This window comes from Cinclus cinclus, chromosome 3 (assembly GCF_963662255.1).
Source record: "Cinclus cinclus chromosome 3, bCinCin1.1, whole genome shotgun sequence".
In the NCBI taxonomy this organism is placed as follows: Eukaryota; Metazoa; Chordata; class Aves; order Passeriformes; family Cinclidae; genus Cinclus; species Cinclus cinclus.
The window spans coordinates 29,064,337-29,091,260 of NC_085048.1; the positions used below are offsets into that span (position 1 = coordinate 29,064,337).

The 26,924-nt window shown below is 41.8% G+C and overlaps 2 protein-coding genes across 3 annotated transcripts in view; one reads left to right on the top strand and one right to left on the bottom strand.

Moving 5' to 3' along the window:
* SMAP1 (small ArfGAP 1) overlaps window positions 1–7,490 on the top strand; it is an 89,987-nt gene extending 82,497 nt beyond the window's left edge. For both annotated transcript variants that reach the window (XM_062489775.1, XM_062489777.1), the window contains 3 exons: window positions 3,132–3,300; window positions 3,937–4,268; window positions 6,585–7,490. In XM_062489775.1, coding sequence (XP_062345759.1) covers window positions 3,132–3,300; window positions 3,937–4,268; window positions 6,585–6,719 — 636 coding nt within the window. In that variant the 3' untranslated portion in view covers window positions 6,720–7,490. The remainder of the gene's footprint in view (window positions 1–3,131; window positions 3,301–3,936; window positions 4,269–6,584) is intronic.
* A 540-nt stretch (window positions 7,491–8,030) lies between these two features.
* B3GAT2 (beta-1,3-glucuronyltransferase 2) lies at window positions 8,031–26,476 on the bottom strand. Its single transcript, XM_062488575.1, has 4 exons — window positions 25,937–26,476; window positions 14,785–14,929; window positions 8,197–8,345; window positions 8,031–8,117 (listed from the first exon to the last, which is right to left on the bottom strand). The coding sequence occupies exons 1-4, from the start codon at window positions 26,474–26,476 to the stop codon at window positions 8,031–8,033; spliced, it is 921 nt and encodes a 306-aa protein (XP_062344559.1).
* Window positions 26,477–26,924: the final 448 nt, after the last annotated feature.

A 26,924-nucleotide genomic window follows, 5' to 3' on the forward strand; every position in this document is an offset into this window, starting at 1 on the left:
AGATAGGGAGGGATGCTTTTTCAGGGAGTCTAGTGACAGGACAAGGGAAAATGGCTTCCAACTGAACAAGGATTGGTTTAGATTAAATATTAGGAATAAGTTCTTTACAGTTTGGGTGGTGAGACTCTGAAACAGGTTGCCCGTAGAAGTTGTGGATGCCACCATCCTTGGCAGTGTTCAAGACTGGACTGGACAGGACTCTGAGCAGCCTGATCTGGTGAAAGGTGACCCACCCATGTCAACGGGTTGGAACTTGATGACTTTTAATGTCCCTTCCAACCCAAATCATTTATGAACCATGAGTATGCTCTCTTTGGTTCTTCAAATGCCTTAGGTGGAGCACAGTGGAAGAGCTGGCATCATACTTCAGAATCAGGAGTCAGCTAAACAGTGTCTAGGTGAACAGAAATTTATTTTGAGTTCTAGAGAAGGGAAATCTGAAGAAGAAGTTAGAAACAGGACTGCAGGGAAGATAAATATTTTCAAGCCTAGATAAGGATGATTGCAAAGGAAACACTGTGTTGCTTGTTGTGAGTACTGGACATGCATCAAAAAATAAAGTTGCATTTTTAATTGTCTTCTGAGGTTAATTCTGTTCTTGGATGTGATCTGAGAAAGTGATAGAAATCTTAATCTGACTTTTTCAGATGTTGCTGATAATTCCAAAAAGCAAGAGAACAGATGAGATTTCTTAGTGTTTTTCTTAGTGAACTGAATATAGTTGAGTGCTCATTTCCTCATCAGTTATTACTAGGAAAAAGCAGTTGATTATTTTTAATGGAACTGGGTAGATGTCTAGAAAACAAAATATGCAAAATCAAAACCAGGAAGAGTTGAAATAAATATCAAGTCCATTTACAGTGCAAAGTTAAAGGGTAAGCATTGTATAAAGAATTTAAGACCTTAATAATGTACTTAGTACCTTGCTTACATAAGAATAATTATGTGCTAGGCTGTATTTTCCCTATGCAGGTAGCTCTTCCAGTCAGGAGGGAGAAATGGAAAAATGTTGTGTGAGGCCATTATTTATCACCATACAAATCAAATGGAAGACAGTAGAGGCCTGGCTTTTCTACAGGCCTTCCCTTCTTTCCTAGATATCAGCCAGAGCCAGAGATGTACAAGTAGTAGGAAAGTGCACATGTGCTTTTTTCTGTCCTGCAGTCCTCTCAACTCCATGTGTCCCACTGTCCACTTCTCTCTTTCATTTCCTCTGTTGCCACCTCTCTTTCAGTTTGTAGGAAAAATTCTGTCGCACTGATATAATGAAACTGCTTATCAGTGTGATACTTAAGCACCTGATGAGCATTTAGGTTTAGCATAATGACTGTCTGAGAGTACTGTGTGTAGGAAAATGATTATATGAATGCCAGGTGTGTTTTTTAGAGGCCTTGGATAGCATGACAATCTTAGAGATACAAAAAATCATGTCAGTGTTGGTTGTTTTTTAACTTGGATGCCACCTGCTTTTTTCTTTCCATGTATTTTGCATTACCTTCCATTTGTTCAGCTGATGAACACTTCAGGGAGTGCTTTTCTGGTGCTTTGGCTCCTTTGAGGATCTTCCAAAACCAAACCAAATGAAGAGACATTAAATGAACATTTAATCTTAGGTCGTAAACATAGCATGATCAGACTTCCGGGTTTCCAGTGCTGCCTTCTAGAGAAAAGCAAACACCTTCCTTGCTGCCTGCTGGTTTTTTCTCTTCCCTTTCTACATCAGTTTTGGAAATTATTCACGATCAACAGTGTGAATGCACTCCTTTCTCTTGCTGGCAAATATAGCTGGTAACAGAATTGTTCTGTGTTTTGTTTGTTTTTTTTACCCCTAGTCGATGGCACTGCTTTATGTAGAGGTTTTAGCACTTCTGAAGTTACACAGTTAATGTGGTTTTTGAAGCTGGATATTGAACATTTGTATTGTGGTGTTTGTAACAAATGCAATATGATTATAGTGGACTTTTCAGGGCTTAGTCAGCAGCACACCAGCAAAAGCAGCAGATCAGAGATAGTTGCTTTAAGGAAGATTACAGGGGTGTTCCATATCTGTGTATTTTGTAGTGTTGTCTTGTCTGTCTGATAAACTTGGGTATGAGATCTCAATAAACAGACCTGGTTACAATGTTGAGTTCATTGACAGTGGTATTCCAAGGAAAATTTTGCTTTAGTGTGGAAAAGAGTTGAAACTCAGACAAGCTGTGCATGCAGTAGGTATATCCTAAGCAGGGGATTATTTAGCTGGACTAAAATAAGGCCATAGTTTAAGTATGATTTGCAGTCCTGGATCTTTTTCTCTGTGCATGCAGTTGATTTGCATTAAAAGTTGCCACTGGTAACAGGATGAGTTGTGTATTTTAAGGAATATAACAAGAACCTGTGAATTGCCTGGTTCCCCAAGAAGGCCCCCATATGGAACTCTATGGGTATGAGCAGCAATGTAACAGCACTGAGAGACACCTGGATGTAACTTGTTTACAAAGCATTGCAAGAACAGTACAAAGCCTGCCAGCCTGCCTTTATTTTAGTTTTTCAGTTGTAGATTGCAAGTAAGTTTTAGATAATTATGCTTTCTCAGTAAGTGAAACGTGCTTAAAGATCTCTAAGCCAATTATAAACAATGTATTTTAGAAATGTCATTACTTGAAGTAGAGAACCAAAATTTTGCCTTTTCCTTAAAGATGCATTTCAAATCACTCATTCTTTTGTTTTAGTTCTTCTCTAATCTATTCTGCCTATGAGTGGATTAATGAGATGTGAATTTTAATCTCCTTATTGATTTCCTAATTATTTTTCATAATCTAACTCCAGCTCTTGATTTATGCTTCTCACTGATGAAAAATGTAGAAGCAACAGGAATGAATAATCTGTATGTGTACGCCCTGAATCTGGTTGAGGTTTTAGTTTTCTTTGTTTTGTAACCTCCGTCTGGTCTGATGGTCTTTCCATATTGCCTGTACTGCTTTTTTCTGTCTTTAGTCATATTACATATTTTTAAATTTTCATTCACTTAAATTTAATTTCTGTAAATTAATGAGGTTTTATTAAGTTGAGGGGCAAGGCTGTACAGTAAATATTTAACATCATATTTTGCTGGTTTCTTTCAGTAGTCTGTCTTGTCTTTTATTTCCCAGAGCACTTCCACTAAACCACCAGCTGCCACCTTGTCTGGAACAGCCGGGGATCTTGATCTATTTACTGAGCAAACAACAAAATCCGAAGAGTCAGCGAAGAAACAACTCTCCAAAGACTCCATTTTATCACTGTATGGCACAGGAACAATGCAGCAGCAAAATGCTCCGGGTAAGTAACGTGAAGGTTTCTGTGCAGTCCTATTTTAATCTTTATCTAGAAAAGTTATCTTCTACAATTATAAAGCTAAGGCTGGATACCTGCTAACTATATTCAAATGAAGGTTTTTATTTTCAGCTTTTATAAAACTGAGAAAAATTACTGAAGTGTAATATGGATGCTAAAGAAAAACATATATGTGATTTTAATTTATTTATAGCTGTTCAAATTATCAAGTGTACAATTTACTGAAAGATTTGTGAAGTCTGCTTCTGCCATGTAATTCATCAGTGAGGGTCTGAGTCTCCAGTGTGCAGCCGGCAGGCTGTCAGGATCCCTACAGAGCTGTCAGAGCTTTGGTTCAGCTGTGTTTGTGTGAATACAAAGACCTCCAGTACAGCAATTGAAAGATTCTGGTTCACCACAGGGATGCCAAAAGTTTCTGGGCAGTTAATCTCATGGTGAGTCCCTTTCCTTTGAGAGTTTTAAAGCAATTTTTTTGCTTTTACCAGAAGCTAAATTGACAGCACTGACATACAGGTGTACAAAGTTATCTTTACAATTATTTTGGTGCGCTTCTGACTTACGGGATGGGGGGGACGAAAATCACAAGACACTTCTGCTGAAATCTTCCCTTCTCTGGTACAGGTATGTTCATGGGGTCATCTTCTATGCCATTTACCACACAACCATCAACTCACTTTCAAGGCTTTCCAGCCATGGGAGTTCCTGTGCCAGCAGCAACTGGGATGATGGGAAACATGATAGGACAATCAGTGCCAGTCATGGGACAAAGCACAGGCGTGATGGTAGGAGTGGGAATGCCCAATGGATTTACTGGTACTGCACCAACTGGTGTGATGGGACTTCCTCAGACTGTCGTTGGACCTCAAGGTGGAATGGTGGGACAGATGGTCACACCACCACAGAATAAGTATGGATTGCAGCAAAACCAACAAGCTCAATGGAACCTCTCTCAGGTAAAGACTGGCCATTCCAGACAAGAGTGCTTTAGGAAGGATGATGTTTTTCAGTTACAGAATGTGTGGCTGTAGGAGGAAGGTCAAGTGTACCCAAGTTAAAGACTACTGGACTGTGAACTGCTCAGAGGCACATGTTAACAAACCAGTGAATAGTTCAATGAAAGACAACTACTACGAAAGCAGAGAATAATTTGCCAAGATAGACCAAACTCAGTTCTCTGCTTCCATAGCTCTTCTCATCCTGTCATCTGAGCCAGCCAGGTAAAAAGCTTAGCTTAGATAGAGTTACAAAGTTCTGAAATGTAAACATGGGCTTTTAACTAAAGGTGGAATTTAACTGGTTGAAGATAGCCATTAACAATGAATACTTTCATTCACAGGTTTCAGGATAAATTTTGGTGGAATGTGAAGTGCTTTGTGCTCTTAACATTTTCCTGTAGATAATTTGCTTAGGTGCATCTCTTATTTATCTGTAGCATTTCCATCCTGTTATTTGAACATGTTTAAAAGGTTCTCTGGAAGGGTTAATACAGATGTAGTACTGTATTTGTACATTTTCCAAAGAAACATCTTGAAATCAGGTATTTGAGCATTTATTCGGGCAGGGTGAGGCAGAAGGATCACACCTAAATTATTCCCTTGGACTTCATCATGGATGATAGCAACTATTTTTTCATGCTATTGTTTACATTATGATAACCATATAATAATTCCATGCTGCTTACTTAGTAATGCAGGAAGAGAACCTTAGTGACTGATTTAAATTGGATGATACGAATTTACTGTTCTGCTCCATCTTACGGTGTGAACATTTATGAAGGTAAACAGCATTTGCTACATGGATAAAGCAACCCCTGTTTGAAAATACAGGCTGTCATTTTGCTTTGAAAAGTAATTCTTAAAGGTGAGAAGTTCAAAATGTCAGATCAAAAAACCTATGGATATACTGGTGGCAGTCTTTTCCTAGATAGCTAGCTTTGAAAAGACCCAGCTTTGAAATTAAATTATCAGCTTTGAAATTAAAATCTTGCCTCTTATCATTTCATGCTAAAAGTTGGCTCCTAGAACAAGCTCTTCACATGTTCTGTACCCCTTGCACATCAGATTTCAGTGTGAAGACATTCCACAGTCAGAAGAACTCTAATCTAAACTCTGACTCTAGTTGAAAAGGGGAGAGCTTGCTTTACCAGACTAACATGTTTTATGTAGTTTTCTGCTTAAGAATTCTACTCCAGAAAAGATGAACCACTGGGTAAAGCATGTTTTCATCAGCTTTTTTTATATTTCTAGGTTCAATGGTGGCTTGTTTTCTGCAGATACACAGTTCTGTGTGAAAGTACACAGAACTTAATTTTACCCTGAAACACTAGTTTGCAATTTGCTTAAATTTTTCACCAGTGTTTCAGTTTCATTTTGCAACCTGGTATTGTTTGCTCATGTTTAAATGAACTCTGACTTTAACCTAGTGCTGCCTTTAGGTTGAATCAAATGTTACTTATCCAACATCTCTCTTCATTGGCTCTGATTATTAGTTGCTCCGAATGCTTTTTTGGTCTCAAACTCATTTTGACATTGAGCACTTAAAATTGCAGTGGCTAGATATTTGTAAAGACTACAAATAATTTTGCAACAGCCCTGAAATGAATGTGCTGAATTTTTAATTCTTCCCCACCTTTAACTAGATGTTAAATTTCTGTGAATTTAATTTCATATGGATTATTTTACTTGTTTTTTTTTAAGGAATTACAGTGTCTCAAGTAGATTTTTTAGCAAAGATGGTTTGATAATACTCAAGTTTATAAATCCACATCATTCTGTGTTGTTTTTCACGTAAATGGACAATTTCTGTAAAAACTGGTGTAGTCAAGATTATGAAGTCTCCAAAGAAATGTTGCTGGGAAAAAAATAAATCTGGAGTTTCAAGTGCAGACAGGACTATATTACTGGCTTTGGTGTTTCTTTATCACAGTTGCTACAATTTTGTTCATTAGCTTTAAAACTGTGAAAGCAACCTTTTATCAGCCAGCCACACTGGCCACCTCCTTCACATGCTGTCAATTCTGATGTGACACATACACCAAGTGCTGCAGCCCATCAACTGATGTATGTTGGTGGCTGAAGGACTCCAGAAAAGCTGGTAGTGTTAAGAAAAAGCTTCAAAACTTTGATGGAGTCAATATTTTTATTTAATGAGGAATATTTCTAGGGAAATGTAACTGGGTGGCTGGTGGGAGGCAGGACTGCTTTTGGCTAGCAGCATGCTGTGTTTCAGTGCCACTGCTAACCAGGTTTGTGTGTATGTGTGCTTTGCAGATGAATCAGCAAATGGCTGGAATGAACCTCAGCAGTTCCAGCAACGTGATGGGCTTTGGCCAGCCCCCCAGCACAGCCGCAGGATGGACTGGAAGCTCCTCTGGCCAGACTCTCAGCACACAACTGTGGAAATGAAAGTTGCAATAGAAATCTTTCCCAGAACAGTCACCTAACATTCCTTGTTCAAATACATTTACTTTTGCTGTTCCTTCCATGTACATATATATTCTTTTTCTTTTTCCCCAGCTGTTCAGATTAACAATATAACTGACTGACCGTGTTGTGGTCTATATTGATTTAAATTTGATGTAGTGAAAAGCAGATCAAGAATATATTTATACATCATTGGAAGCATTTTCATACAATGTGTATGATTTCATAGACCATATTAAGAAGCTGCTTAACCACATACTGATTTTTTTTCTCTCAAAATTCTAGATCAAATGTTTGCATATAAGGGATGTAGCTATCATGTTAGTAATATCCAAAAATATGAACCCCAACCCCCCAAAATTACCCAATAATCCTGTAGAAGGTACTGTACGAACAAATGTTTAATCATATATAAATAGAATGTAAATGTATCACTGAGCAATGTTTTCTAGTGTATCAAACAAATTTTGTTTCATCATACATTTCACTGTGATGTTGTTATGGTGTGCATAACAGGGAATGTGGTTATTGAAAGAAAGATAAACCTGGATGTTACTGTAGTTCTACAAATCAGTAGTTTATTCTTTTAAAGATGAGCATTTGATGCATTTGAGTTTCCTGTGGTAAGGTCTCCAGCCTGGCTCAGGAGGCAGGTGCACAGTGTTAAAGCTGAGAACTGACAGCACAGTATGCATTCAAGGTAACTCAGTGTGAACAGATATATTTTGTCTTGCAGAGAGATCCAGGTTTATGACAGTGATTGTGTTTACATTTTATGGTGCCTCGTAATGATAAAATGTTATTTCCCTATATTAAAAGGATAAATCCGTAAATGATTGTGGGTTTTTTATTTCATTATTGTATGACCTATTTGACCATTACTTTTAATGAAGTAAAACAAGTTCAGTTTGGAGGATCCATTTATACAGATATTTAGACCAACAGTTCATGAGTTAAAATCAGTTTATAATTACACCATTAAGCTAGATAAATACAAAAATTATATACATAAATAATGATTTTGAAAATTGCAGCCATGTTTCTTTATGTGGAAACAGCGTTAAAGCAAAGGTAAGTGCCAGTTTATTAAGCTGAGAGTTCAGAAATGCATGCAGACAAGTTAGGACAAAGCACACCCACTTGATTTGCTTATTAGAGTCTCTGAAAGCTTCCTTTTGTTTCCACAGAAGTCTGTCAGGTCTCAGGCAGAAGCAGATGATTTTGGCTGTCTGAGCTGGAACACGCGCTGGTGCGTCCATTGTCCTGCCCTTGCCATGGGACTGTCCCCCCACATCATACTTCAATATTGACTGTGTCCAGGTGGTACTTTGGCTCGTTAGCTAGATTCACTTTCTCTGTTCGGGTGTGCCATACAAGAACCTGGAAAATACCATGTGTGTCAGTAAAGTCACCTGCAGAGATGGCACAGAAGCTTCTCACAAAGTGTGGCCATCAGTACCTTTGTGCAGTTGTTTGCTTTTGGCTCCAGTTCCTCCACTGTTGTTATCTGTTTCAGAAAATCAGATTCTTGCATTCCTGGTTGAGAACCACGACGCTTGAATACGGCTTTGGGATGCGACAGGATCACTTGGAGACTCACAGCAAATCCTTAGCGAGAGGGAGACAGGGAAAAAGGTTGAGAAAAACCTTTAGGCCTTACATTTTTGTGCAGTTACACTTATGCCTAGAAATCTTCCATGTACTTTTTTAAAATGTGTACATTTGATTATGTGGATAGACAGTAGTTGGTAGATTTGTACATCATATATTGTTTTGTTTTGTTTTGCCCTTAAGATACAATCAGATTTTTTTAATTGCACCATATTTTCAACGTGTTTTTAATCTATTTCCCATCATGTAGGTAATATATGCTTTCTTGCCTGAAAAGTCAGGTATTACTAAAATCTTGGGTTATTCTTCCTTTCTACTTTTAATTAAGAAATGAAACTCAATTATAAGTAAAATAAAATGTATGAAATTTATACTGTACAAACCATTCTACACTTCAAGGTGAGAGTTGGGAAAGAAGGTTAAAATATATTACAACTGTCATATTTAGATAGCTTTAGCCTGTAAATTTTTAACATCCTTGTAGAGGAAAGACAGGTCATACTAATGCTCTGCCTTGGGAATGCCTTTTAGCACCAGTGATCTGCCAGGCAGTCTCAGCTGGTCTGAGCCTGGCACAGCATGGCTTAAAGGATTTATTTAGTGTACACACCTCTCTGCAGTTCTTTTCTCTAATAACATGCATCAGGTTCCTTGAAGGGAGACTGCAAACTGAGAAATTACTGGTTTGAGCAAACTTACCCTCTCTGAAGAAGCTCCCACGAATCTCTTAATTTGCCATTATTTACAGAACTCTCCCATTTTCCTTCAGCAATCTCAGTCATATGTATGCCTCCTTAACTATGACTCAAAAACTACACTGATAGACTTGTAAAGAAAAATTACATTTGTAACTAACTCCTTTTGTCTGATTGCCAAGCCTATCAAGGAAATCCTTTTTTTCATCAGTTCAGAGTGGTTGCAGCTGTCCCTTTATAACACAAGTAGCACCATTTTTGACATTAGTTTTGGAAAACTCCAAAAACATTTAATTCTAATGCCAGTACTAAAATTTTATCAGTTTAAAATTGAGCATAACTCTCTATAACTTAATTTAATTCTGACCCCTTTTTAGTAGAAATGTTTTGCTACTGTATTTTCCTTGAAAGTGTCTGTCGCTTTTATGGGAGCCTTTTGAAGAGGAAAAGAAAGAAAGAATGTAAAGAAAGGCACACTGAAACCACTATGACATGCTCTTGCTTGTAGGAAAGCAAAGGAAGACACCAGAAAGTTAGTTTTGTTTTCAATAAGGATTTGGACCCTTATGAAAACTATGGGTTGGATGGAAACTGAGGTCCAGTTCACTGATGGACACAGGAAACTTTTATACATGATATCTTTTATGTAGCTTTATACATCCTGTCCTGCCTGAGGTAGACAATAGGTGTCTGCGTGGACAGGGCTTCCCCACACCCTGCAGTGCAGTCTTGCTTCTTACTGCTTGTAGCCTGGCATGATGGAGAGCACAAGGTGGGCTCTATCCCAGTGCCCTATCCCAGTGCTCTTGGGTTGCCAAGTGTAATCATTTGGGAAGAGCGGAGGGTGAGAGTTTAAACTCCCTCATAAAAGACAGTATGTACAGCCAGCTTGCTGCACCTCAGAAGGGGACCAGAGACTTAGTACTGGTAAACAAAATGGTCTCCTTCAGTTTAGTGGTTTTGGTTTTAGGTTTTTTTGGCCTTTTTTCCTCAAATAAAACAAACTATAAATTTTGGATGCAACTGGGCTTTAATAATTTGGGCACAAAGAAAAAAAAAGGTTCTTTCGCATGGGAAAGCATTTTTGGAACTCTGATCAGCTGTGTGAGCTGCTCTTTCTTTTTAAATGTGTTTAAGATTCAAGCTGCCCATGCATAAAGAAAATGAAGTAAACACCAAAATTAGTGTCCTAGATTTTAGTGCACAGGAAGAATCCTAAACAGAAGAGATGCAGATTTTCCACTGTTTATCTTTGCAGTGTGTCAGAGTGGCTCCCTGGACCCATAGCCTATACTTATCCATACATTAATTTCTCATAATTCCTCTTGCTGCTAGGCTTGCTCCTCTGTTGAGAAAATTGCAGTGAGTTCTGAGGGTGGATTTCTCCTACACACAGATGTTCAAGTGAGCCGTGGCCCCTGCATGTGACATGTGGCCTTGCTACCATGCTATTGCAGATTGTCATTTGAGGGTGCTGTCAAAACTCAGTCATCAAGTAAAAGTTAAATTATGAACTGAGAGTTGCAGGTGGCAAGGACATGCAGTAACTAGCCTGAGATTTGTTTCATTGGTCAGGGTCCAGGCAGGCTTTGTTTGTTAAAAGAATCCAATAAAGCAGCAACTTGAAGAGATAAAATAATTCAAGGAGACTGGTCTCCTGTCTCTCTGGTTCTTCAGCTCTACTTTCTAATGGCTTCATTTTCACATGCGTGACATTTTGTAAGATGGACTTGGGAGGAAACCACTTTCTAGTGACAACTTTAGATTGACTTTATCAGATGTCTCACTTTGGTGTCAGAAATAGAAGAGACAGCTCAGGTTTTGATCAGACTGGTACTAATTATTTCTCTCAGTAGATAATGACACTGTGGTAATAGATGAAAAGACACAGTTGTTTTGAATTCTGTCACTAAACTGGGATTTATCTGGGATTACTGTCTCCAGTGTAGCATAACTGAATAGTGATTACATGCATACAGTTATTGTACTTAGTCATTATTCCTCCAAGGTCATACTGGGCATAACTTTACGTGAAATGCCACAAGACAATTTCATAGCTGGAGTGTGAAGAGGTGTTTCGAGGGTTTTTTGGTGTTTAATGCAAGATTGTAAATTAAATCTAATTAGCTGAAGAGCCACCTAGATAGGAATTAATTTGTTGGAGGACAAGATACCTGGGAGACATAGCAGATATTACATCTGTTCTTCTTTCAATGTAAGCTGTTTCTGTTAATTCACACCTTGACTTGTGTTAGATCAATGGCTTATGTTAAAAGGCAGAACTGTTTTTCTTCATCCAGTTAAATTTGAGCCAGGGTTTAAAGTTTTGTTGCCATGATTAATGCCATTGCTTCCTGGATGTTCTAGATAGGGTAGTAGCTGAAGGCAAGCTGGAAACTTGAGTGTTTATCATTTCTGGAGTGTATAAATGATAATGCTCAGTGCTGATGTTGAAACAGATGTGCTGGTTTCCACATAAATCAAGGTCCCACCTTTGGCTTAGGCTCTGAAGCTTTCAAGTTCCGTTCTCCCTGTGGTGTACTTTTTGGGTTGCAATAAGGCAGAAATGTCTAACCAGGAGGTTTTGTAGTTAGGAACAAAGGCAGCTGCTGACATTAATTCACCATGAAAGAGGCACTTGATTATAAACTCAGTGTTTAAAATAATATTTATCCTTGGATGAGAGGGGAGGTTGGTATTTTGTTTTGGTTTCGGGGGATCTTGAGTGCTGGCTGTCATAGCCACTTAAATTTTTTTTGTTTGTGACTTCCAGCAGTGGGTCTCTCAGATTCAGTCAAAATATGCCATGTTTTGCAGTTCCATGAATAGACTGCCATTTTGCTCAGAAAACCTTAAGAAAGATGAGATGTACTGACGATCTCATGACTATAGCAAAATTTTTAAAAATTATAATTAAAAAGGTGGTTGCTCAGAGATGATAGGGCACAGTGGATGTGCTCTGGAACCAAGTCCAGAATCGGCTGGCCTAGTGAGTTACGGTCACATGTTAATCTCTATGACTGAAGCAGGTCCTGGAATGTTAATGCAAAGCAAGCATCTGCCTTCTTGAGGAACCTTCACATTAGGAGAATCGCAGTCTAACTTATTTTCTTGAGTGAGCCGAAATTCTGGCACTAGGAACAGTCCAGAAGTAAAACAACAACATGTAGTATAGAAGACTTGAAATCAGATCCTTACTAAAGAACACAGTGCCTACCTCAGTGTCACCTTTTTGCTTTCCACCTTCTCTCTCCCTTTTCTTCCCGGAAGGTAAGCAAGTCTGTGCCAAACTCCAGAACCCACCTCAATTAAGAACTGAAGCAGAACTTTGGAAATACCTGAACTAATTCATATGGTGTGTTGGTTGCCAGGCAAGAAGCAACACAGGAAACGGATACTTTGCTTTCTGAATCCAGTTTAGCATTGGAGAATAGCAGAGTCAGACACAAAGTTCTCAAAATGAGTAACCAATGTTTAATGAATGGACCTAATGTGATTGCCATGTGCAAGTGTTTCAAAGAATCTGAGGAGGTGGGCCAGCTAGGGTACTTTGAGTTGAGCTAAATGAAATCAGCAAGACTTGTCTCCACTTGCAGTAATTTGAATTTCGCCTTGTATTTTGCTGTCTAGAATAAGAAGTTTATGTGCTTAAAGTCAAGGATGTGCTTCCTCTGAGCAGCCAAAAGTTAAATCAGTGATCCCAAATCTTTTAAGCCGTTGTTCTGTTCATACCCAGCCTCATTTTCTTGTGAAAATCACTGTGAAAGATTGTTCACTAAACCAAAGGGAGCTCCTTGCCACTGCACTGGGACATGAACACAGAACATTAACTGTAGACAGCTGATAGGTCTCCATATCAGTATTACTGTATGCACCTATGCTGTTTGCATGGCAGTATTTTTAAAAGAGATCTTTGATCTTCCTTATATGCGGCATTCAGCATAACTTAAGTTTCTTGTATGTGGGGAAAATGCCAACAATGGACTACAGCATGGACTTAGGTTTGGTAGCAAGTCCCTGGAGGTGGGTTGGGAAGTCAGGAGAGAAGGGCAAGTGCAGGAAACTGCATGTTGACACATAACCTGTCGCCTGCACCTGCTCCCACAACTATGGTGTTCTGGATTTGCAGTTCTGTTCTATTTGTGCCCTGCCACTGTATTCCTGAGGGGAATGAAGATGCAAATTTTACATCATTTTTTAGCAGTCTGCACTGCATCCATTTCTCTCCTTGCTGAAATTAAAAATAATATTAAATTTCTTCAGTATTTCTTGAAGACTAATAAGAGTTCTCTCACAAAGTACTAACTCTATGTTTGTGGTTGTGCAAAACTCTAAAAGTTTTGGGAGTTTTTTTCATCTCTATGACCCTCCCTTACGTGACTTTGGTCAAAGCACAAGCAAGTAATCCTCCTAATGGAGCTGCTTTTCCCTCATGCCAGTGATTTAGCCAGCATCTGCAAGATAAACAACTTAAGAACTTTCCATGTATATCTTCATGTCTGGGTTAGAGTCCCTTGGCTGATGTTGTGTAATGGCTTTCTGCCTGCTGCTAATGAATGATGAACCGTGCTCTCACCTTTATAATGCCATCAGTAATCCCTTCTAGACTACAGTATCAATATGTATCTGCAAATCCACAGGGGCTGTTAAACCACACCGCTGCAGTCCCGACACACTGCGTGGTTTTGGGTATTGAATACCTGCTTCTCTCCTGAGGAATGCCTTCATCTGAATACCCAAGTACTTCTTTTATGCCGGGTGGTACTATTGACTTGAAATGCCTCTACAGTGCGGAAAAATTCACCTGGTAACCTTTTTGTCTTTGAGGTATTAGCAACTATTATTACTTTATTTACTCTCTTTAACCAGTTCACCTGCAAATACTGTACATATTTTTATCAATCATTTCAATTAATATACAGTACTCTGTGAAGATGAGAAAAAACTCTACAGTGTCCTTTTCTCTCTCCCAAAACATAAGGGTTTCAGAATGAAAAAAAAAAAAAACAGGTGGCTATTTCTATCCCATTCTTGCCGTTATATTCCTACTTTTCCCTCCTGAGTACAGTCTAAGTGCAAATACTGTATCACTTGCTGGGAAACAGCTTCTGCTCTATCAGAAACTGGACCTGTGCACAGTGGTTATTCATGTGGCAGTTGTGAATGTATACAAAAGGTTGTCTAAGTATGGACTGTCAGCAAGACAGAGCTGTGTGGTGTGCAAACTTCACTGCAGAAGATTGATTAGATCCATTTTGAAGCTTTTCTGCCTTCAACTACCAGGCGACAGCTGTCAGTGATTTTTCCCTTAAGCCCAGTATTTCAAACTATATCCATCTACAGTTATCACTTTCATTCCAAATAACCAATGCAACATGAATAATTTTGTATCATTTTACAATGTGAGGTCTAAGAAGGTCTGCATTTATGCTGCCTGGTTTTGATCAGTGACAAAATGACAGGCAGAGTCTCCTTGCAAGGATTGTTAGGATGAACTAATTTGCAATTAACTTGTTTCAGACAGATAATTCATACAACATAAAAGCCAAGTTGCCACAAAAATAAAAACAAATTCAAGTTCAGATACCACCAAGCAGCAAATTAATTAGACAAGATGTACAAGCTGAGACTTCCAGGATAGTTAGTGCCAAAGGGCTGTACACTCTGCCAGCATTTCGGAAGTTTAAGAAGCTGCTTAAATTGAGAAATGGAAACATTCATGTATCCTAAATGATGCTCACCTGCCATGTCAATAGCAAAGGGCCTGTCAGCTCTCCAGCCCGTGTACCAGCCGACGACCTTGCCGTTCTCCACGACCGGGCGCTCGTAGCGCCGGCCCCCCACCAGCCCCACGGGCCACACCGACACCTTGCGCGTCGTCCGCATCTGCAAGAGCCACAGCCACAGCGTCACTCCAGCTCACCGCGCCCAGCGGGCTTTCCGTGAGTGCTGGTGGGAGCCCACGTGAATCGCCAAGACCAGGAATTCAACAGCAATTCTAGGTTACAGATTGTGGCCCAAGAGAGCTGCATGTGCCCACTCATTTTCTGTGAAATCTCCAGCTCTTCAGTCTATAGGTATCTCAACTCTACTTTAAATACCCTAATCATAGTATCTTTTATACCAAGAGATTTTAGAGCTGTGAAAAAACAGGTTTGGTTTTTTTTTTCTTGTTTGTTTGGGTTTTCAAAGGCATAGTACATCTTTTTTATCTGCAAGAATACAGCATTCTGGCAGTTGGCTTATGTCTATAGATTGCTGAGATACTATAGAAACCCAGTCATAGAAAATGTTATAATAATGTTTAATACACACTTCACTAGGACAAGTACAATTAGTTTGTGACTTGTTATAAACGCATTGAATAGAGGAAATTATCACACGCATGTCTCTCCTACCTGCAGCAGACCTGAGATGCAGCTCAGCTCTATTAAGGTTTCATGAAAAAAAGATTGCTAGGGCTAAGTCTTTTTTAACTTCTGTATCTTCCCTTTAAAAGCTCTGATAAATTTCTGAGAAGGACAAAAAGCAGGCCAGTCAGGATGCTTATTATCACCAGCAGCAGCTTTTCCCAGTGGTGTAAATTAACTAAATGCTGAACTGGAAATGTGATCCTTTTCTAGCATAGAAGCTGTAGGTATGAAAAAATAGCTGTAGCAAGAAGTATCCATGGCTGGGAATCACTTCAGGAAGGACATTGAGGTGCTGGGGCATGTCCAGAGAAGGGCAGCAAAACTGGGGAAGGGTCTAGAAAGTGAGTAAGCAGCAGCTGAGGAGAGCTGGGGGTGTTTAGCCTGGAAGAAAGCAGGATACAACTGTCTGAAAGCAGGGTGGAGCCAGGTGAGGGTCAGCCTCTTCTCCCAGGCAACATTAAGAAATAGCCTCAGGCTGTGCCAGATAAGGTTGGCATAAGGAAAAAATTCTTCACTGAAAGGGTTGTTAGCCACTGGAATGGGCTACCCAGAGAAGTGATGGAGTGACCATCCCTGAAGTGTTCAATAACCTGGGTACGGCACTTGGTGCTATGGTTTAAGTGATGTGGAGTTCAGGCAAAAGCTGGACTCCATATTGGAGGGCTTTTCTAACCATAAAGATGATGAGTCTGATTCAGTGACTTCAAATTACTGGTTCAGTGGTCCATTTTCTTCAGTAAACAGGAGATCATGTGACACAAATCTTGACACACTGCTCCCCATGGGAAAATCAGTCTGGCGTGAACTTGAGCAAGCAAGTGCACCAACACAGAGACTTGCACAGCTTAACCTCACTGGTTCAAAAGCCACTGTTGTAACTACTATGCTTCAAATATGGTTCTATTTAAACAAGTATTAAACTATTTCAGTGTAATGTGGGCTTAATTCAACCTATTCTAAAAACAGCCTCATCTTTTGTTGTAGTTGAGACTTATTCCTTGGGGAAAGGTTATCCCTTTTTCCTTCCAAGCACTCCTCTCAGCAAAAACAAACACAGTTTTACATATTTGTAACTGCAGTCCCCTATCGATGAATGCTGAAGTAAAAGACAACCTTGGTTAAATATTAAACACTTCCTCTCTCTCTGCCAAGGTGAAAGATTTATCATGCATATCATCACGACTCACAGGAGCTGCACCAGAAAAAACAAAGATGTCACGTCAGCCTGGTTCACATTTCTAAGCTAGAAACATTAGCAGATTCTTAGAACTTTCACATAAAGTATAAAATACATATTTAAAAATCCACTAAAATGTAGGCACTCCTGGAAGAGAGACAGGCACCTTCTCTCCCTCCAATCATCTGTGTATCTTCAGATTTGTTTATCAAAAATTCCTCTCTTCCCCCTAATAATTGTTGCAGTAAATTAGAACATCTCACTCAGTAGCAGCAGCCCATGGCACAAAAGAGTAGGGTATGTATTCAGCTGGCAATATAAGGAATTCTTGTGATAAGGATTCTGTCCAAGCCATTGCCTGGTTAATTGCCAGTGAGAGACTGCCATGAATCTTTCTAAGGTTATTGATAAACGTATTTACCTGCAACTGTTCTCCTACTCCTCTGTGTAGGAAATGCAGAGTTAGCAATTATCTATTTTGATATGGACATCAGCCAAACCTTCTCATGAAGATCTTTTAGCTCTGGTTTTAATGACACATCTCTTTTGCTTGTTTTCCTAACAGCGTATGTATATTAACAACCAAACATACCAGACATGGACACAGGGAATCATCCTGTTGGGCATGTCTACACAGCACCATCAAGCTACATTCACCCTACTGTGCTACAGCAGTAAATACCACAGGATAAACAGACATGGTGCCATTAATACCGCCTGGAGAGTGTGGATACGTGAACAAATTATTAGTGTTCAGAATGGCAGTACTTTGGCCATCCTGTGCCAGCTGTCCGTACCTAAACTCAAAATGCCACAAGATAAGGGCAGGCACACTGACTGTGAGAGAGTGGCCAGGGCACAGTGCACTCATGCACTGCCTGTGTGTGCAGTAAAAGTTTGGGCAGGTGTGCTGCAAAATGAGACAGGTTACACAGGACTTCTGAACTGGTTCAACAGTAGCCTTGGCATCTATTCTGGCAGAACCAGATAGATTTCCATTAATATTCTATGATACACACTGTGTTGGAAAACCTTGTCAATTGAAAGTATCTCACCTCATAAAACCAGCATGAAATGACCCAGGAAGTTTTAAAATAATAATCTTGGATCAATCTCAGTGTCTGTGAGTTACGTCGGTAAAGCCACCACACATCAGAAGCAAGTAATCCCTTACAGAGCTCCTACTTTTGTCCTTGGGTGACTTTATTCTCACTGGTTACATTTTGAAGAATGAAGTAAGCAGGTGTCAAGAATACAGAAATTCCTCTAAGTAAAACCTGAAAGAACACATCTAGCCCAGTATTTATGCTAATTCTGAAATTCCTCACAGCCTTGGGATATGCTAGGCAGATGAAAGTAGGAATATTTCTTTTAATCTTCTGAGAATAGCATTACTGCAGTTAACATACTGATACATGAAGGCTGTAGTTATGTATGATGGGGAAAAAGCTATTATTTGGATTAAAAAGCCAGCTTGCACCTGGAATTTTATGCTGCTAATCATCAGGACACAAAAAAGTGATTCAAAAATGTCTTAATTCTGAATAACTTTAGTGCCATGGGTAAAACAACTGCCAAAAATCCCAGGACTTACAAACAGCTTCCTAAAATGACTCTTCTATCTGTCATTGTAATGACAGCGGTAGCACAAGCTGTGTTAACACTCAGCATTTTAAGTCCTGGTAGCTTACATGAATGGTATTCATCTTACTTACGCTTCACTCTCTGCAAGTTAAAGCATCTGCTCTGTCCTAGTTAAATTTCTTTAATCAATGAGCAGAGATAGGACCCCATTGGCAGGATTCATCCTGCCTGGCTTGGACAGCTCTTTAAAGGTAGAAATGTTTTTGTCCTCTATTTACTTTTTGAAAGAAGTCTTGGGCACAGGAGGAGAGTGATGTACTGGATGGGGATGATGGTAGAACAAACCTGAATGAAGTAGGAGGGGGAGGAGAACTGGGAAGGAGTGGACAAAGAAATGACAGGAGAGATGAGTAACAATTGACCAAAGAAATACCAGTGAGGTGACAGGCATACAACAGTAAATACAGTAACAGCAGAGTAATCACCAAAGAATAGCAAGTAAAATGCAGGAAATGGAGCTGAGCAATAAAAGACAGTGATAAAAGCATTGCTAAATTTAACATCTCATTAGTCAATCAAGAAAAGCTGCTTAATGGGATGTGCTGGACTGATGGATAGGGAAGATACCAAGCCAGTAGCAAAATATAAAAGCCCAAGGAGAATGAAGGCAAACGACAGAGAAAAGGCAACTTCCTGGCTGTACTTCCTACAGTGAGAAGGCTTCCAGACCGGAACAACCATGGTGTTTTTGCAGCATGATGTCAGTGTGTGTGTTTGGGATTCAAAGCCCTCTCCAAGGGCAGACCTGCTGCCACACTTTATAAACCTTTCCCCCCCCCCCCATCACTTCAACCCCTTTGTGATTTGTAATCTGTCCTGGTCAGGCTACAGGTCCACCTCCAAGCTCACCATCCTACCCCACACCCCTGCCCATCACAGCAATACCCCAATAAATTTCTGTGCAAAATTCTGATTTATTATTACCAAAGACAGGATCTAGAGCTCCTTTAGTACAACATTTCCTCAGGACAAAATTTTATGGGTTAAAGCATAAGCACAGCCAGGTTCCCTGTCAGTTCTCACACAGTCCTCTGCATTAGTCATAGGCCATTTAAAGCCAAATTCTGCTTTAACAAAACTTATGTGAGAGTGCTACGGCTCAGCCAGACAGCTCAGCAGTGATGCTGTGCCTGTTCACTGAGGCTTTGGACAGAGCTCCTGCCCCAACTTGCCATAGTTTCAAAGGAGGTACTGAAGGCATAGAAAACCTGTGCCAGTGGCTTTTGTGCTTCAGGGACTGCAATGCTTAGGGGTTAGGAACTGCAAAAGGCAAGTTCGTTGTTGGCAAATTTGACTGTGAAAGGTATTCTCCATGAGAACACTTGTAGACGGGATCTACAAATCAAAATTGTCATTCATTGATGCAGCCTCCTCTGCAGCTCTCACTGAAAGTGATCTGCTTCACCATCCTCCCTGCTAGAAAGCTTTCTTTCCAAGCATCTGCTTATTTGTACACAATCTACATTGCAGAGCAAGGATAGATTAATTCCCCTTTTCTCCAGCAACATTTTATATATAAGGTACAATGATTAATGTTTCTAAATTTTACCCACATACTTGGGCACAAATGTCAGTATTGCTTCCCTGCAGAAGAAAACTGTACCAAATTTAACTAAAGCAGTTAGCAGCCAATTTCTGTGGATTGGGACAACTGCCAAAAGACTTGCTACTCATTTTACTTCTGGGCCCTTCTATTGACTGGTTGTCTCATTCTACTCCCTATCATTCTACTGATTGTTCACTGTACCTCTGAAGAGCTGCTGACCCTGTGTAATTAATTTCACAGCAACAGTATCAGTTTCACGGGTAAGGCTGCTGCTGCCGGTGCAGAAACAGAGAGTACTTGGTAACCAAGCATAGACCTGTTTCAAACAGTCTTTTCTGTTGTTGTAGTTGTCACTGTTACCTCTAATTTTTAAACCATTTCATTCTCTGCCAGTCTTTTCTAATCCAGCCTCTTTAGCATAGGTATTACATGTCTATGTGGAAGAAAAATGTCAGTGTGCATTTAAAATCTGTCATGTACTCCTAAATCATTTATATACTAGAAAGGTATTTAATGCACTGCTAACTTATATTTGGTTCACTTTTTATTCTGAAGGAAATAACTAATGACTGCCAGCTAATACTTAATTCTGTCTAGACTACTGAATGTTATTTTTAACACTATTATAAAAAAATCTGATTTTCCCAAACAGCTCCAAGAGATACAACAAGATTTTCACGTTATCAAAGATAAAGAGATTGATTTATACCACTTTTAAATCTTTTGCGTAAATATATCTATTAAAAATACACAGAAGTTAGCTTAATGCAGTGTATAAAGATTAGGACAGTTATGTAAGTGTTATTGAAGGAACACTAACCTTCCCTAGTCAAAGCTGGAATAAATAGTAAATATTCATCTCTCCTATGATACATTTTTTGAGTTCCCCTCAAAATATTTTACAAAGATGATCACAGGAAAACTGAAGCCTGTGTGACATGCAATGCCTGCAAGTATTTCTGTACTATTTTTAATAACAAGGAATTCTTTTGGTAGGGTACTAAAATGGTTTGGTTAAAAGCCATTAGAATATTTGCCACCTTCATGCACACCTTTTGATAGGGAAGGGCAGGGACACAAGAAAATTATTTCACTGTCAATCTGTGGCTCTTTAAATCTTAGGCTACCTGTAAAGACTACTTCATCTTAGGGAGAGCAGGGTGAGCTCTGTCCTCTCATACCTCCCTTCCAGCCTCAGGTCTACCATCATATTCAGGGCACTCTTCTGCAGGCAACAGCTACAGCAGATTGAATTCTGGTCCACAACTCAGTGGGCAATAGAACTAACTGCTAAGCTACTGAAGTTTGGGTTGGGGTTTTTTACCCTTAGAAATGACAATTAGGGCTGTGAAGTACTCTGAATTCAAGAACAGTCAAATTCAGAGTAAGGCTGTATCTACATCACACCTTACAGTGTGGATTTCTCTATGGAGTGCCAGTCTGCAAATCCTCTTCTTGCACTCAGACAAGACAGTGAAATGTGCCACATTTTCATGCTCTAGGCACCCAGAAAACATTGCTATGGAATTCTGGTCATTGATGACCAGAAGCCTGGGGGTGGCAGGGAGGGAGAACAGGAGCATTTTAATTTCAAATATATCTCAGTTAAGGTGTCTGAACAAAACACAAGCAAAAGTGGCAGAAATAACCTAGACAAGAATCTCTAAAACTCAGTACATTTTTGAATGAAGCAAGCTCACTTTCAGACAGATACTGAATGAAGACCTTTACTCTTTTTCTTGTACTCCTCATGCTTCTCACCTTCAAAAGATTCAAGACAGTCTGCACAATCAACAGCAGAGTGGATCTCCAACACTAATTCCTCCAATTTGCCTACATATCCAAACAAGGACCATGGAAGTGATGGCCTTTGGCCATCTACTCGATATACAGAAAGATCAGAGAAAATGCCTGAGACACAGAAACACAGGAATTCTGTGAAGAGTTAAGGGAAGTGGAACTTAGCTGTCTATCTTCAGTTTCCAGTGCTTAGGTTAATCCTGTTTTTAAAAGCTCTCTGTGAAGGTGGGATGCCAGTATTATCTAAGGGTTTTTTCTCTGGAAGTTTAAAAATGTGAAATCAGCAGTTGCTAGGCATCAGTCACAATATTACAATAACTTGCATTCAGAAATAAGATGAAGCACAAATGCACCAGAAACTATAAGAGTCGCTCCAAAATGAACAGCCTGTGGTAAAAAATAGAAGCTATGGTGAGTCATGTAGAAACATTTGTAAAACATCTTAAATATAATAGTTGGAATTTCAGCCTTCTCAGTGGCTTTTTTATGAACGCAGGCTGACTTTTAACTTAACAGGTATTTTTGGAAAGCAGACTTGTTTTTGATGGAGAGATGTACAAGGACACCTCCAGATGAACAGATCATACCTGAACAGAAAATACATAAATTATTTCTGTGGTTTGGATCCCAAAATAATAAATGACAAAATACAATATGCCAGAACCTCAGGCATTAAAGTAAAAGCATGATTTTTCACCTGATCACCACTCTCAAGCAGAAAGAGTTTGGAATAACTTAAAAGCCACACCTCTACTCCTGGAAATATTTCTTCATCATCATGCAACCCTGTTTAGTACTCTAAAGAATTTCACAATCACTGAACAGTTTGGAACCTTCCCTGCAGCCTTTCCATGGAAGGTGAACCTTTCCTAACAAGATGCTAAACTGAGCCAGTGCTGTAGCAGCAGAAAGACAAACCAGGCTCTCCACCTTATTCTAGAAAGGACAATTAAAACTGTTTAGATCCTGCCCAGTTTGACTTTGAGGACCTAGTTTCACCAGTCAAAAGCTGACCTATGCACCCACATGCCATTGTAGATCTTAGAAAAAGGAAAATTATAAATAGCACCCAAGGGTTCCAGATTTACTACAGAAGGTGATATTTTCCAGACTACTGTAAACTGGACTTTTTCCTGATTACCATGAAATACACTTAGCCTAGGTCTACTGGGCCCATTCAACATCAAATATAAAGTACTCATTTCTATAAGCACCAAGCAGAAGTACTTTGGACAGAGATTAGAATTTCTTCATCAAAGGCTCTCAGAAGCATCCCATGGTGTTCCATGTCAAAGCATGCTCCTTTTTGACCTCATGGTTTATACACTACAACTCACAGTACAGCCTTTGCTGATCTTGCTTTGTTAAAAGGCTCCATCTTCTGTAAGGACACCAGGGAAGCCCACAGCAAAAGAGCTGCCTTAAACACAATCCTTCACGACGTGTACTTCCCTTGCTCACCTTCTGCTCCATAGTCCTGCTTGTTTGACTTCTGAGCAAAGAACATCCCTAAGGCAAAAGTTCCTCTCAGGCTGGCTTTACAGCCCTGACTAGCCTCGGTTCTCATCTCTCCAAGGCCTCAGTGCTGCTACTGGAGCCAGCTTTGACACAGCAGTAAGCCACAGCAAAGAGGACAGTCCTGCTACCTTACACACCTGCTGATGTACGCCCCTGTCTGCACACAGCACTGCTGGCACTGTGGGGCCTACACACCCCTGTGGTGTCAGTGACATGCTGGAAGTCACACAGCCAGCACAGGATGGTGCTAGGATGAGAATTCCGAGCTCCTGTGTCATCCTCTGACATTTAAACTACTCCCTCCTAGTGAGCGGACTACAGTTTATCAGACCTCCTTTGGGAAAGCAACTTCTGGTCTGCAGAATCATTCCTGACAGGGCAACAAACTGAAAAATCTCCCTCTCAGGTATAGTTACCACAATTTTCAGAACAGGAATTACTACCAGATTTTATCTGCAAAAAATGCATTCTGAAGCTGTTCTCTTAATGCTTAGAAAAGACAAGTAAAATTTACGCTCGTAAATCAATCAATTCCTGAAGGAGAGATCAGGATTTACCACAGAGCTGTCAAGCCAGAATCCATGAATACATAGGTTTTCTTTCATTGAGTCAAAAAGCAACCAGCCCTCTAACAGTGTCCCTACTGAAAAATCAGGCTCCTGGCTCACTCTAAATGCAACCTCCCACACGTAAATGCTGGCAAAGGCTGCCAATGGACTTCCGTTCACTTTGCCAGGTCGGCAAGGCATTCCCCGTGGTACTACCAGTGGCATCCCAGAGATCCTGCCAACATCTCATTAGTGACCCCAAAAAACAGTCGCAGGAACTAGCAGCAACAGCTGAAGTAAAATCTCCTTCTCTGCTCCTGTAACTGAGCTTTCCAAGCTCCCCATTTCTCAGGGAAAACTCATTCATGCATGCGTGTCTGCCTGCGAACACAAGGTTCAGAGCAAACAGCCCTTTCCCAGCAGCTGAACGCAGGGGAAAGAGAAGCCTTAGGGCTGCAGAGGTTCATGCTGGAGGTTACAATTCTTTTTAGCAAGAGGAAACACAGGTTGCCTGTTGTGCTTGCAATTTTCAAGGTTAACCCTTCAGACATCTTTATCCCTTCTCTTTCCTGTATTTCCCAGCTAATTAGAGAGGTAACTTGTACCTTTCTGTTTCATAATTTACACCAATTAGTAGAATAATAATAGAAATTTTAAAAGAATAAATGTGACCCAATTTGACTATTCTTTTCGATAGCTGTGGAGCACTCAAGAGAAATGCCAGACAATACTGTTCCTTTAGCTTGTCCCTAATGTTGGAACTCAACAACAAAAACTAAAAAAACCCCAAACAGTAGGTATTTGTCTCCAGATATCTTTTGTCCCCCATTACTCATTGTGCCAAACTGTATTTTCTGCTTCAATTAACAGAATCCCTAAGATTCAGTCAAATTTACCTTATTTCTACAAATGCATAACATCAAAGATGGGTATGCAAAATTACTCTGCATTATAATGCACTGAGCACAGCTATGAGAATTTTAAAAAATCAATCAATTGCAACAAAGGTTTAGCCTCTATGCAAAGGTCCTTAAATTAGCAGTTTCAATGCTGAATGCCAAGTGAGCAAAAGAAGTAGGGCATCACTGCTGAATGGGGACCCTGCACCTGTCCACACACTGAAAATGGAAAGGGATGCATTACGAACCTAAACACAAACGAACCTAAGCATCTGTAAAGCAGCTTTCTCCAGGGAATTGCGTGTGCTTCGCGTTTCTGTGTTTCACGTTCACTTTAACTCACTGACAGCAAAGAACGGGAGGAAGAGCACAGCTCGGCAGCCAGCGGCAGGGGATGGGTGTTCACCTCGAGCTGCAGCTCTGTCCGCCGGCAGAACACACAGAGCGCAGCATGTCCCAAGTCCTGTCCTGCCAACTTACTTGGCTGTTTCCCCCCCATCATTTCCCTGCCAAGGTTACTCTCCTAGCTGTCACAGAAGATGTACATGATTTTTCTTCTACAGTTTTATGTCCACTTATTAAACACACTCTTTCCTGCCGGGGGAACCCAGAAAGAAAGCTGGATACCTTCTGCCCCTAGCGCTTGCCAGTTCCCACCAAAATGAAACAAAGCCCTTCACCAAGGCGAGGCAACGAAGACAAAAATAGGTCCCTTCACAAAAGAGACTCTTGAAAGGGCGTTCAGTCATCACACAAGCGATTTGCTGCTTCTAAGAGCAAAAGGCTTCAAAAAGGCAACTCCACGTGAAGAAGCCGGCTCTAGCTTAATTCATTAGCGCCAAGTAAAAGACTGTGAAGGATGGCGACTCCTGATGCGAGTTTGCCCTACAGGGAGAGGAAAGCAGCCTGAAAAAAAACAAACCAAAGAGCACTTTTCAACCCAGTTTTAACAAAAACACAGGATCCCTTACCTAAAACTTAAACTTGCCTCGCTTGGCAGCAAAGTGAGAAAACAGCAGTAAAAAGTTGGGGAAGTATGGAGAGGAGGGACAAGAAACAAGAAACTTAAAATCAAGAGAGCGGTGGTCACACAGAGGCAGCGCCGGGGAGCCCAGTGAGGGACGGGCGCTGCAAGGTGTCCGGGCGGGAAGCGGCTTGACTTCCCCCTGCCCGGAGTTTTTGGGTAAGGGCCGCGAGCGCGCCGCAAAGCGGGGACGGGGCGCAGCCCCCGAGGGAGCCTGAGAAGGGGGAACGGCAGGAGCCAGAGGGGAGGCTGGAGCGGCGGGGAGCGGGGATGGGGGCGCGGAGGAGCGTGGCTGCCGAGCGCACCCCCCTGTCCCGCACGCACCTCCTGGAACAGCTCCAGGCTGTAGGTGTTGTCGTCGTCGGCGAAGAAGAGCACCCCGGGCTGCGGGGGCGGCAGGTGCTGGTGCCGCTGCCGCAGCCAGGCCAGGCCGGCGTTGCGCTGCTCGGTGGCGCGGGGCAGCCCCGGGCGCTTGTAGCGGCGCGGCGTGGGGACGTGCAGGTGCGTGCAGGGCAGCCCGGCGCCCGCCACGAAGCGGGTCACCAGCTCGCTGCGCGCCGCCGCGTCCTCCACCAGGATCCAGTGGAGCCGCGACACCTGCCGGAAGGTGTTGGCCAGGCGGGTGAGCTCGGCCTTCTGCACCGGGCGGCTGTAGGTGGGCGTGATGGCATAGATGGTGGGCAGCGCAGCCTCGGGCCGCCGCCGCGGGGCGGGCGGCCGCGCCCCGCCGCTACCGCCCTCGGCCCCGCCGCGGGGGGACAGCGCGGGCAGCGGCGCCCGGCTGCTGTCGATGTCCAGCACGATGATGACGATGAGCACCCAGGGCAGCAGCAGGAGGAAGCGGCTGAAGAGCAGGGACTTCATGCTGCCCCCGGCGCCCTCCCGCCGCGCCGCCGCTCAGCGCCGCCCCATAGACGGGCGCGGCGGGGCTGCCCCACCGCGCTGCTGCCCGGGCGGCGAAGGCGGCGGCCGGGGCGGGCGCCGGGCGCTCCCTCCCTCTCTCCCGCCGGCGGCGCGGGTCGGGTCGGGAGCCCCGCGGTGCCTGCGGCAGCCCCGGCGGGGCAGCTGCCGGCCCCGCTCCCGCCGCGCCTCTATTCCCCGAGCGCCCGCCCTTCCTCCTCCTCCTCCCCCCGCTTCACCCTCGGCATCGCCGGACCGGGGCTCTGCGGGGGGCTCTGGGGAGATGCTCCTTCTCCTCCGCTTCCCCGGGCGGCTCTGGCTGTGCGCGGGGGCGGGGAGGGGAGGGTCCCCGCGGGCGGGGGCCGGGGGGGCTCCAGCCCCGCCCCGCTCTGGCCGCTGGCCCCGGGCTCCG

Bases quoted from the DNA above. Each gene is read 5' to 3' on its own strand.
- B3GAT2 (XM_062488575.1), bottom strand. From the start codon at position 26,476: ATGAAGTCCCTGCTCTTCAGCCGCTTCCTCCTGCTGCTGCCCTGGGTG. The intron at 14,930-25,936 runs GTGCGTGCGGGA...TGGCTCTTGCAG, and splicing joins GCCTGGAGCTGTTCCAGGAG to ATGCGGACGACGCGCAAGGT. The intron at 8,346-14,784 runs GTGAGCATCATT...CCTCTCGCTAAG, and splicing joins CTTTGCTATTGACATGGCAG to GATTTGCTGTGAGTCTCCAA.